Source organism: Camellia sinensis, chromosome 4 (genome assembly GCF_055761805.1).
Source record: "Camellia sinensis isolate YWXY chromosome 4, ASM5576180v1, whole genome shotgun sequence".
Classification (NCBI taxonomy): Eukaryota; Viridiplantae; Streptophyta; class Magnoliopsida; order Ericales; family Theaceae; genus Camellia; species Camellia sinensis.
Window position 1 is genome coordinate 152623962 of NC_138964.1, and position 12904 is coordinate 152636865.

At 30.9% G+C, this 12904-nt stretch overlaps 1 protein-coding gene across 1 annotated transcript; it reads right to left on the reverse strand.

Moving 5' to 3' along the window:
* Positions 1–954: 954 nt before the first annotated feature.
* On the reverse strand, positions 955–5561 carry LOC114267662 (protein NRT1/ PTR FAMILY 2.11). The gene is made up of 4 exons (XM_028208709.2): positions 5172–5561; positions 4671–4888; positions 2198–2754; positions 955–1924 (listed from the first exon to the last, which is right to left on the reverse strand). Exons 1-4 carry the CDS (start codon positions 5245–5247, stop codon positions 1021–1023), a joined length of 1755 nt encoding a protein of 584 aa, XP_028064510.2. The 5' UTR covers positions 5248–5561; the 3' UTR covers positions 955–1020.
* Between the last annotated feature and the right edge of the window lie 7343 nt (positions 5562–12904).

Sequence of the window (12904 nt, forward strand, 5' to 3'; positions counted from 1 at the left end):
GGCCGCTGTTGTTCCATCAACTCAAACCCTTGACCTCCCATTCACTGCATCTTAAGGTGTAGCTACTAGACTATTGGGTCACACCCCAATGCTTGTTTTTTAGTTATTTTAGCCTAGCTAAAAAAATTGTGTGGAAAGTTGGTTGATCTTTTTTATAGTTGATGTGATGGTTGTGCGAGAAAAAGTAAAATGATTATGAATTGGATGTGACATTTTGTCTAATTACCTATTTTAACCTATTTTATCTTTTAATGAGTTGTTTTACCCCAATCCTCTTCCCAAACAGGACCTCTATCTAGTAGAGCCAACAGAATGGAGTTTATTGTCTGTAACTCCTGAACAGAAAATTTCCTCCACGTGTTGGAGTGCACTTTCGAAATGGGGGCTAGTCATAACTTTAAAAAGGAAATGACATGCAAACATAATTCGTTCATTTGGAATTACAAGTATTAATGCACACAAAATGAATTACAAGTACTGCATTTTGTAGCAGCTTCTAGATTTAGACAAAGTAAAGGCAGTAGTGTTTCTGAAATTAACTTCTTAAATTTCCATTATTTTTATTTTAACAAATTCAAGTATGGCTAAGACCCCCCCCCCTCTTTGTTTTACAATTGTTAGGAGGGAAATAGAGAAAGGAAAAACTTCATTGCACAGCGGCGAAACTTGAACACAGACATATATGTTTTCGAATTAAAAGGTCGTGAATCTACGTAAAATCAGAGTATCAATTCTAACGTATGGTTCTAAAAATTAAGGACCATGACATCTGATTTTCAATAAATATCACTTGATACTCCTGATGCTGTTATACATGACTGATACCGATACGTTTTCCAATGCCGTTTTTTAATTTCGTGGTCTTACTGCTACTTGGTGCAGTTTCCCCTTCCCATATCTCTTCCTACTTATTGTTACCAAAAAGAAAAAAAGAGAAAAAATTGTTTGCCATCATTTGTTGTGAAGCAAAGGAGGCCTTGAAGACTTCTCCAAATAGGTTATATTTTTCAAACAAATGTATCAAACAAGAGGTTTCTCAGAATACATTTTTTCCATTGCCACATCAGCTGTGTTGGCACTGGTTCCTTTGTACTTATACCACTTTGCACATACTAGGAAGTACCCAAAATTTAAAACCTCCAAACCAGCAATTAGGTGGTAGAAAAAGTCCAATTTGCCCTTGTTAAGATCTTCTGCCAGCCAATTCCCTGTTGCAGCACCATTTGTAGTCCTATGGACTACAGATATCAAGAAACTGCTCAAATAACTTGACAATGCCAAACCACAAAACAAGAAAGACCCACCAATGCTCCTCATGTTTTCTGGGAATTGCTTGTAAAAAAACTCAACTTGGCCGATGAGAGTGAATGCCTCAGAAAGTCCTGCTAGTGCCAATTGAGGTATTAGCCACATCCCTGACATCGAAGAAACAACACTTTTTCTTGCTTCTGTTTCGAATATAGGCTTAGTAATTGCCACTGTCCTTCTTTGCCTTTCGATCAAGGCGGACACAAGCATTGTGATGATAGCAATAACCATGCCAATACCCATCTTCTGGAGAACCGTGATTCCATCTTCATTTTTTGTGAGTTTTCGGAGAAATGGGACTATGATTCGATCGTATATGGGTATCCATATTGTGAGGGTGAGCATTGAGAAGATGATGTAGGATGCTGCTGGGATTTTGAAATTGTTGTTGGTGCCTAGTCGTCTGTCGGATTGAAGGGCTTGGAAGACAACGTAGGTTTGTTGTTGGACTATGGCAACATAATAGATGATGCCTGCAGCCCAAATGGGTAACACCCTCAACAAGCATTTCACTTCTTCTACTTGTTGGATGCTGCAAAGTCTCCATGGATCGGCTGCTGATCCATCTGGTTTGATTTGGTCTTCATGGGTGACAATTGCTGCTTTGTTAAAAAATCTGAAATCATCAAATTTACAAATTTACAATCCAAGAAAGGAGTTTTGATTGTGTGATTGATGGAGTTGGTTAAGAGCTAATCGTATCGTTCTTGTATTTGGGCAGTGTAATTGTTAGAGCTGTTTAATTCAAGGATCAAAATTTCATCTTGGTATGTTGTTTCAGTCAACTTCGAAACAGAAATGTTTTGGAAATGTAAGGGAATGAGATAAAATTTTGAAAACACTTTCAAAATGTTTGAATATGTCTATCAGGAGTCAGAGAGATTGTTACCTAAACTGATCTGTATAAGGAAGCTTTGAGTTAATAGAACTAGCAGGAACATGGTTGCGGAGTGACAGCAATGGTTGTTCCGGCAACTTCAAATCCCTCTTCTTGACTGCAGCCACCACAACCTGCACGACACTTGTCAAGGGACTACCTTGTGGCAGTACCTTGACATATATTCTCGTGCCAATGAAAAACACCACGCACGAACAGAACATGAGGAATGTTGGAATTGCCAACCCGAGAGCCCAGCTCACATTGGATTGCAGGTAGACAATAATTGTCAATGAGACCATCATGGCAAAAGTGAACGTGAAGTAGTACCAATTGAAGAAGCTGCTCATTCCTCTCTTGCCTGACTCGGTGTTGGGATTGAATTGGTCAGCTCCAAAGGCTAAGTTACATGGTCGTATGCCACTAGCACCAATCACTAGGAAACCAAATCCAGTTAGTATGAAAACCATTTGCCATGATGTCGGTCCAATGCAGATAGTCTGTCCTGTGGAACAGTGAGGAGGATGGAGCTTTGAGATTGCTGCTGTAAGGGTCAGTATAAGCATCCCCTGTAGTTAAAGATCATAAATCAAATAATAAATAAATAAATAAACGAGGATTGGATGATTGAATGTATCTAGAAATAGTTGGAAAATTGTAGTTTCTGGTTATTAGTAGAGTTGTTGATGCGAGGTTAATTATACTTTCTGGAGGAAAAAAATGAAGAAGTATTCCAGAAGTAGTTTGAAGTGAAGGTTTCAATTGAAGTGATGGTATATGCATTATGACAAACACTTGAGGATCAAATTCTCAGCTTAGCCCCATCTGGCTCTTTGTTTCACTGTTGTAACTTGTATGCAAGGTTTTAAATATCGGTCATATTGGGTCTTTGTCTTTCCAATATTGATACATACTAGTATACCAGTCGGACCAAGAATCATGTGTATCATATATATATTGATTCATAGTTGATTCACTAGCCTATTCACATGTAATATTATCAGTTCAGCTACTATAAAACCTTTTATTTTTTTATGATTTAAAAAAGTTCACTAGTGCAATACCCTATTCTCGATAAGTATTATTTGATACTCCTAATACTATTTCATCACGATCAATACCGATACTGCTATTTAAAATCAGGATTGTATGATATTATGTCTTTTTAATCACTATACAGTTGAAAAGATGAATCCCCAAAGTAATTTGAAGTGAGGTTTTCAGTTAAAGTGTTGCTAGATGCATTTTGACAAACACTTGGGGGGTCAAATATACCATGTACTAAATGATTTTTTAGAATCTCTTGCCTTGTTTGGTTTGTCTCTTGGGAGATAATTTTTGCCAAAAATTTTAAAAAATTAATTTGGTTGAAAATTTTTAAAAGAAAAATCCAAAATCACTTTTCTTTTTACTCCACATCAACTATGAAGTAAGGGTATTCCGAAAATGTTGCCGCACTTACCGGGTACTGGTACTCGTATTGATAGGGCTGTATGCGTACCGGGTACTCAAAATATGTACCTAGTACTTTTTGTATATTATTTGGCAGTTGGGTACTTCATGAGTATTTCATGAGTACATCGGGAGTACACCAAGTTATGAGACTTGGTGAGGATACATTTAATTTATTAGAGAGTTCTTATTTACTTAAAATTGCATCTTTTACTTAATGTGCCAAAGATGAAATATGTATTATTCAATGATGAAGTTGATGGAAGTGAAAACTAAAATTTCAAGTTTTTAAATTTTTCTTAGCTTACTTTTGTAATGAAACTTTATTTTATAATTTTTCATATTTAATGGTATTAAAATAGCTTATAAACTTTACTTTGATATTGGTATTATTAAATTATGATTTTTCTCGTTTGGTTTTGTAATTTCTTCTTTTAGTTTTGGTATTGAACTTTGATTTGTAAATTGAATCTCAAACTATAAATTATAAAAAATAAAAAATTTATTGATGTATCCAAGCCGTATTCGTATCCTATTTTTTTTAGGTCTTACTGTATTAACGCACTCGTATCGTACCCGTACCAGTATATGTACCTGCACCCATGCTTCATAGCACATTAATTAATCACTTTTTCTCTCTACTCTCTCCTCTCTCCTTCTCTCACATATCCTATATATCAATCATTTATTTTTTTTTCTCACACCTATCTACTCAATTACAAAAAAAAATAAAAAAAAAATAATCCCAAACTCTAAAACTATTTTCAAAACATACAATTAAATAAATTTTTAAATTTTGTAAACTCTTTCTAAAAAATTATTTTTCAAAATTATTTCACAAATACAACTAAACATGGTCTCCTATCTCCACCAATGCACTCTTTGAAATACAAAAATACTGAGACACGATCTGTGCCTTGGTAAACACAAATTTGGCTAAATTTCCAAGTTAGCCTAATTTGATTATTTGTCTGACTCATATTATGGATAGAGATGTGTCTTTTTAATCACTATAGAGTTGAGGAATTAGTACCAAGAAGGAGGATATGGAAGCAAAACCCAGAGTTTTATAGCGGCCGAAGAACGCATCAGAGAGGAAAGCTCCTAGCAGGGTACCAAAGTAACAAGTGCCATTGAAGATGTTGATGAGATTAGTTGCAGCAATGGGGTTCATGTTGAAGACAGTGGTGAGGTAGACCAAGAGGTTAGATGAGGTCCCAATTGTTCCCAGCTTCTCAAATGTCTCATTTCCTGCAAATAAAAGAAATATTAAAAAAGATAGTAAGCCCACATAATGTAAAAAAAATGATATTTTGTCTCTATGTCTCAATGCATTGTATGAAAATGTTGAAATACATGAATATCAAGATCGAGACACGTGAATATTAAGATTTGATTCTATGAATGAGTGACAGAGAAACAAAAAAATTTGAAGGCAGAAGGTCGTATGCCGTTTGTGTGCTTGATTTCATGCTCTTTTGTGTTGTGTGAATGTGTGTATGCCCAATTCTAGTTTTCTTTACTAATACTATACCTATCACAAATGGCATGGCTTTGACACCTCTGTACTTAGGCTGATCACTTGTAATCACTTTCTCAGTCTTTTCCATTTTTCTAACAATACTCTCTCTCTTTCTATCTTCACTTTTCTCCTCTAATGGTGTTTGTTGTGTTATTGCATCAAAGGTGTGTTAAAAGACAAGGTTGCCTTTGAACTTTATAGTAGAGGCTAGATGTCAACCATCAGCCTCGCCACAATTTTTCACCCATATATCCAGCTATACCCCTCTCTCTCTCTCTCATTTTTTAACTCTCCATCAATACTCCTCTCTCTCCCTCGTCCATTCATTCAGATAGCAGTAAGTTTTTTGATCGGAAAAATCATCAAGTGGATAGAGAATTTTGGGTTAACTTGCATGAGGTTACGCGATCACTTTAATTTAATTTTTTTTTTTGGGTAAATTACATTTACCTCCCTTGAGGTTTTTGACAAATACAGGGACCTCCCCTGTGATTTAAATAATTACAGTAACCTCCCCTACTTTACCTAACAATGTCAAGATTCCCCCAAAATTTGACCGCCGTTTATGCACCTAGCCGACCCTGCTGATGTCATCAACTGTAAACACAAAAATATCTAAAATGCCCTCAAGTGCCTATAATGCCTATAATGTAAATACTAAAGTGCCCAATGTAAGCACTTAATTTTATTTTTTTATTTTAAATGTATATTTTTTATTTAAATATTTTATTTTATTTTGTAAATATTTTAATTTTTTAATTTTAAGATTTTAAACTCAAAATACAATTTCAGACTCAAATCATAACTAAACACATAACTCAAAACTCAATTCAAAAATTATTTTCAAACCTGATAACCAAACACATAACTCAAAACTCCACATTATTTTCAAAACTCTACACTCAAATCATAACAAAACACATAACAAAAAAATTAAAATATTTCAAAATATATTTATAAAATAAAATATTTAAAATAAAAATAAAATTTTTAAAATTTGTTAATATTTAAAAATATATATTTAACATAAGTTTGTATTTTTTTTAAGTTTGTGTTTGGTTATGAGTTTTGAAAATAATTTTTGAATTGACCAACACAATCATAAAACTCAATTCAAAAATTATTTTCAAACATCATAACAAAACACATAACTCGAAACTCCACACTATTTTCAAAACTGTACACTCAAATCATAACAAAACACATAATTTTTTTTAAAATATTTAAAAATATATTTATAAAATAAAATAAAATATTTAAAATAAAAAAATTTAAAAAATTAATATTTAAAAAATATATTTAACATAAGTTTGAATTTTTTTAAGTTTGTGTTTGGTTATGAGTTTTGAAAATAATTTTTGAATTGATCAACACAACCATAAAACTCAATTCAAAAATTATTTTCAAACATTATACCCAAACACATAACTCGAAATTTCACACTATTTTCAAATCTCTACACTCAAATCAAAACAAAACACATAAAAAAATTAAAAAATATATTTTTTTAAATATTTAAAAATATATTTATAAAATAAAATAAAATAAAATTAAAAATTAAAAATTTTAATATTTAAAAAATATATTTAACATAAGTTTGTATTTTTTTAAGTTTGTGCTTGGTTATGAGTTTTGCAAATAATTTTTGAATTGACCAACAAAACCATAAAACTCAATTCAAAAATTATTTTCAAACATTATATCCAAACACATAACTCGAAACTCTACACTATTTTCAAAACTCTATATTTGGTTAAGACTTTATGAGTTTTGAAAAGATTTTTGAAAATTTCTAATTGGAATTGTAATTCTAAAAGAAAACCAAACATGTTTCTAAAAAAAATATTTTTTCGGAACATGTTTGTACTCAAAACTCAATTCAAAAATTATTTTCAAAAATTCATAACTAAACACAAATTTAAAACTCAATTCAAAACTCAAAACCAAACTTTTTTCAAAACTCTATTTTAAAAGAAAAAAATTAAAAAAATATATTTTATTTTTCAAAATTATTTTTAGAGTCATGATTTGAGTGTGGAGTTGTATTTTGAGTTATGAGTTTTGAAAAGAAAAAATTTATTTTGTTATAAGTTTTGAAATTTTTCGAATTTATTTTTTTAGGGTAAATATTTTATATTTTAAATATTTTTTATTTATTTTAATGTGCATTATATTTCATACATTTATGTGTTGTATTTTTTAATATTTTAAATATATTTTTTATGAAATATTTTAATATTCTAAATATTTTTAAATTATTTTATTTTATGGTTGTGTTGGTCAAAGCAAAGGGTTTTCTCGTCTTTACTTTATGGCAGTGATGTTCATCTTGAAGAAAAGGGTTTTTCGTCTTTTTGCAGGCAAAAACAAGGGTAATATGGTCATTTTATATAAAACACTAACGTCGTTTGTGCAAAATAGACAGAATGGGAGAATCTTGACATTGTCAGGTAAAGTAGGGGAGGTTATTGTAATTATTCAAACCACATGGGAGGTCCCTGTATTTGTCAGAAACCTCAGGGGAGGTAAATGTAATTTACCCTTTTTTTTTTGATTCAAATGTATTATTATTCAGTCTGTTTGGTTTGAGTTTTCTGGATTAAGTTTTTTAAAAATTAATTTTTTTGGTTTTCGTATTTTTTTTTTGTTTTTAGTGAATATTTTTAAAACTTTAAACGTTTTTTTTTTATTTTTTTAGATGCACCTTACTTAGATGTATCTAAAAAGTAAAAAATTAGTGAAAAAATATTTTAAAAAATTAATAAATACATAAAAATACAAAATATGTACTGAATTGTTATAATTTTTTTTTATATTTTTGGTATTTAGTGAATTTTTAAAATATTTTTTTTACAATTTTTTTACTTGTTAGATGTACTTATGTTAGATGTGTCTAAAAAGTAAAAAAATTCAATAAAAACAAAAAAAAATAAAAAGAAAATAAATTTTGTTGAAAAGTATTTTTTAAAAAATGAAAACTAGCAAGGCAATTATTATTATTTTTTTTCTCTAGAAACAGACACATATACCCGTTATTATTAAGTGTGTATGATTTCATGATAGGATGGACCACAAAATTTTTTTTTTCTATTGACTAAGGGCCGATTTGGCATGATTTAAAAAAGTTAAAAAATTAAAAAGTCACTAAAAAAAAATCATACTATTCACCTATTTATTGGCGGGAAATCTGTCAAAAAAAAAAAAAAATTCAAAACAGGTCAGGCTGTGTAGCCATTATTGCAGCAGTCACAATTTCTCATAAAAGTGCAAAACGTGGCATAATGTAAGCACACTTACATTAAAAAAAAAAAAAAAAAAAATGAAAAGAGAGAAAGTCAGGGCAACCATACTAGTCTAGGACATAGGGGTAATTTTGTAATTTTGCTATTTTATACAATATTTTAATACATATTTTTTCGTAAAAAGATAAAAATTATCCAAAACAACCATTTTTTTCCTCTATTTTTTAGTCCAAAAAATCAAAAAGTACACTTATTTAAAACACCTCAAACAACCCCAAATATTTATATAAAGTTCTATAATCGAATTATGCCTATTTAGAATTCTCATTCCCAGAATCATCATCATCATGACTAATAGCATTTGCATTATCATACAAATTAAATGTAAAAAATTAGAAAATAAAAAGTGCTCAAAAAATTCATTGAACGGCTGGAAATTATTGTAAATGTAATCCACATCACATTCAAAATAAATCTGAGACAAAAAAAAAAAAATGGTAAATTGTTAATCATTTTCAAATAGTTTTATTTATTTGGGAGGCAGAAATAATTTTTAAATTATTTTTTTAATGTTTATTTTTATCAAGGGTCATACGATTAGTTATAAATATCATAATTAAATTATTTTTAGTCACAACTAAAAAAATGTGTCGTAATGATTAGAACTAAAATAGTAATCATAATGAGTTATAACTAACACAATAATGAGTCATAATCAAGTCATAACTAATACTGTATTAAATTATAATTAAAGACTACAAATATTATAACTGTAGCATATAGTATTATAGAATTTCTTCCTATCAAATTAGTTTTTTTATTTGAAAAAAGAAATTAGAAAACTATTTCTGAATTTTTTTTTGGTGAGGATTAAGAAAGTTGGCGTTGGACTGGGATGTTTGCTTTAAAGTTGTGCTTAAGGACAACGCCAACCCTTTATCAAAAGTTGTGGCACGTGCATGCTTTAAGGTTCAAGCAAGTGTGCAACTTACTTGAAATGAAATAAAAGAAACAAATAAAAGATAAAATTTATCATTTTTAAAATAAAAGATTCGTCAAATTGACTTATAATTTAGAAATATTACTGGCGCATTATTATAGTCTTCAATTATGTAATTGTATAAATCTTTTCTTTCTTTTGTTGATATAAAAGTGATACATTAAAACGTAACTCTAAAAGTGATCATAAAATAAATTATATGATACAAATAATATTTATTATATACCGTGGACTATTCAGAGTAGAAAAATGCTTGGGAGCACTAATTAGTGCTCCCACTAATTAGGTGGCAGTGGGTCCCGCCATTAATGATGTGATGTTTTGCTCTTGGAATTGTAGTTTTTTTTTTTTTTTTTACTTTTTTAATGCATTAGTGCTATTAGTGGTGGTGTTTTTAGTGGGATGAATCATTATTGTTCAGAGTAAATAAGGCACGCATTCTTTTAACTACTTTTCTAGCTTCATATGATTGTTAGAGCATCTTCAACAATTTATTGTTTTTTCATCTAATTTGATTTTACATTTCTGTAAAAAAAAAAAAATTGATTTGATATGAGTTACTTCAATCTTTTCATCAAATTTTTATTAAAATCTCTTTTAAACATTTGCCTATTATCTCAAATTTCTTTTTTCACCAAATTCAATGGGAAAATCATTCTACAATGCTTTTTTTCCAAAAAAAAAAAAAAAAAAAAAATTTCAATTTGATAAAAAAGTATTTCTCCCTTGATTTAATAAATAGTTGATGAAATAATTAGAGATGATTTTTGAACAATTTTTTTTTAAAATTTAAATTTAATAATAAAAAAAGTAAAAAGTGAAGATCCTCTTTATATTACTTATGCCACGCCAATGTTTCGTAACCATTGAATTATTTATTTTGATTCTAGGTCAAAAAGTGGCAAGAACTCCAAATTTGAGATAGGAAAATGAGTTGCTAGTCTCTTGTCATCACTTTCTTGAAAGATAAACTTAACAATGGTAATGATCGAGAAGCCCGTGAGGGTGTTTATTACGCAGAAGAATACAATCCAAAAGAGACAAAATTTAGAAAGAAAAATCAGTGTTTCAACCATCGTAGTGAGGCCATATATTTATAGTTTACATGGTGGCTTTAGATCAATGGTTGCAATGTCAAACCAACATTCACCATGTTTCCAAACATTGTAATTGTTTATTTCAAATTCAAAACTTCCAGTTATATTGCTTCCTGCAGGAAGGTTTTATATTACCACCAATTGGGTTATGATTCGGTGTGAGACAATCCACCATATTATGGTGTGAACACTCTCATATGTTCATCTCCCACTTGATCAGACTATAATATTGATGACAAAACTTGAGTTGGACATGTTTACCTCGGTACCAAAATTTTTTGCCTTATGCCAACTTTCATCTATGAAATTACCTCATAAATCGACATTTGATTGTGACTTGGCCATACGTGTGCACGTTTTTGCCACCAATCTGATTGCACCCGTACGATTGTGTTCTCCCACTGACAACACACTCCAGATGACTTCAATTCACTATATTTCAAGCGAACGACATCAATTTTCAGTGATGGGTTCATAATCCATACCCAATCACCATGGACGACTTCAGCCGTACACATTTTTCATGTGTTGACCTGTATGGAAACTATTGTTAAGTACTTCCTTTAAGGTCCATTTCTGAAGGTTTTCCTTAACACACCTTATCAACGACTTTTTACTGATCAAGCAGGCAACATCGTCTAGTTAGCACGTTGCATATCATGGACTTTAGAACTCATGCTAACTATGATGTCCGTACCTTGTCAGTTCCTCTATCTTATTACCTGACCAAACACGTTTCTATGCAAGATAGAGTCGCAAAACATCGGTTATCTAGGCGTCCCCAGATTCATTCGACTATGCTATTCTATAAGTAGCTGAACCACCTAGCTAGGCATTTTTCAATCCCATATTGGCTATATGTTCTCTGAATTTTTCCAGAGACTACCCTTTGGTTATAGGGTCAGCCACCATCTCTTCTACGGGTATATAATTGACTTTAATTTCACCTCTCTCCACTATGTCCTGAATATAGTGGTAACTTACATCAATATGTTTTCCCTTAGATATATTTGCTCCACTTTTTATTAATGAGATGACAGACTAATTGCCACAAAACATATTGACCGGTCTGGTAGGTATGTCTAATTGTAAACTGTCAACAAAACGTTTTATCCATACCACATCACTCATGGCTGTGCTACAAGCTATGTATTCAGCTTCCATAGTGTACTTTGCAACACAACTCTGTTTCTTACTTAACCAAGAAACTGCTGTTTCACCAAACAAGAATACATGACCACTAGTAGATTTTCTATCATCTACATCTCCTGCAAAATTCGCGTCAGTGTATCCTTTTATGTCTAGATCACACAAACCAAAACATAACTTCAAATTTTTAGTGCCTTTTAAATATTTGAATATTCTTTTGATTATTTGCCAATGTTCCTTACCTGGATTGGATTGAAACCTACTTACCAATCTGACTGCATGACAGATGTTAGGTCTTGTGCTTGTCATAGCATACATTAGGCTGTCTACTGGCTGAGCATACGGGACATTTCTCATTTCCTCAACGTTTTACTAAGACTTTGTTCTTTGCAAAAATGTGTGTGTAAAGAATTATAGTTATCCATATTAAACCTTTTGAGCTCTTTATCTAGATATTTCTCTTGGTCTAGATATAATAATTTTGAATTTCTATCACTTGAAATTCTAATTCCTAGAACATAGGTTGCAAGACCCATGTCTTTCATTTCAAATCTAGATGCCAAGAAAGTTTTGGTTTTTATAATCATATCTGGACAATTTCCTACTAACAATATGTCATCCATGTATAAAGACAATATTGCTAACTTGTTATCATTTTTTCAGATATAAACACAGTGATCTAATGGACTCACAACATAGCCTATTTCTAAAATGGCTTGGTGGAATTTCAAGTACCATTGTCTTGAAGATTGTTTAAGTCCATACAGAGATTTCTTTAACTTGTAGACTTTATCCTCGTTGCCTTGGTTATTGAAACCATCAGGTTGCATCATATAAATTTCCTCTTTTAATTCTCTATTGAGAAAAGCTGTTTTAATATCTAATTGATGCAATTCTAAATCCATCCTAGCTACTACCGCCATTAGAATCCTTATTGAGGCAAATTTTGCAACAGGAGAATATGTATCTACGAAGTTTATTCCAGGTTGTTGAGTGAATCCTTTGGCTACTAACCTGGCCTTGTATTTCTCTAAACTTCCATCTACTTTGAATTTCTTTCTAAGAACCCATTTGCAAACCAATGGCTTTTCTTCCATTCGGGAGATTGGTTAATTCCCAAACATCAATTTTCTTGATCGAGTCAAGTTATTCATTCATTGCCTCAAGTCATTGTGTAGCATGACTGCTACTCATTGCCTCATTACAACTAGTAGGATCATCTACTAAGTTATTAAGTTCTTCAACTTGAAAAACATA

What these genes read in the sequence shown, in the direction of transcription:
- LOC114267662 (XM_028208709.2), bottom strand. Translation starts at nt 5,247, where the DNA reads ATGGAAAAGACTGAGAAAGTGATTACAAGTGATCAGCCTAAGTACAGA. An exon ending in AGCCATGCCATTTGTGATAG is followed by an intron (nt 4,889 to 5,171) that starts GTATAGTATTAG and finishes TTTTATTTGCAG; the next exon opens with GAAATGAGACATTTGAGAAG. An exon ending in CCTTATACAGATCAGTTTAG is followed by an intron (nt 1,925 to 2,197) that starts GTAACAATCTCT and finishes TGATGATTTCAG; the next exon opens with ATTTTTTAACAAAGCAGCAA.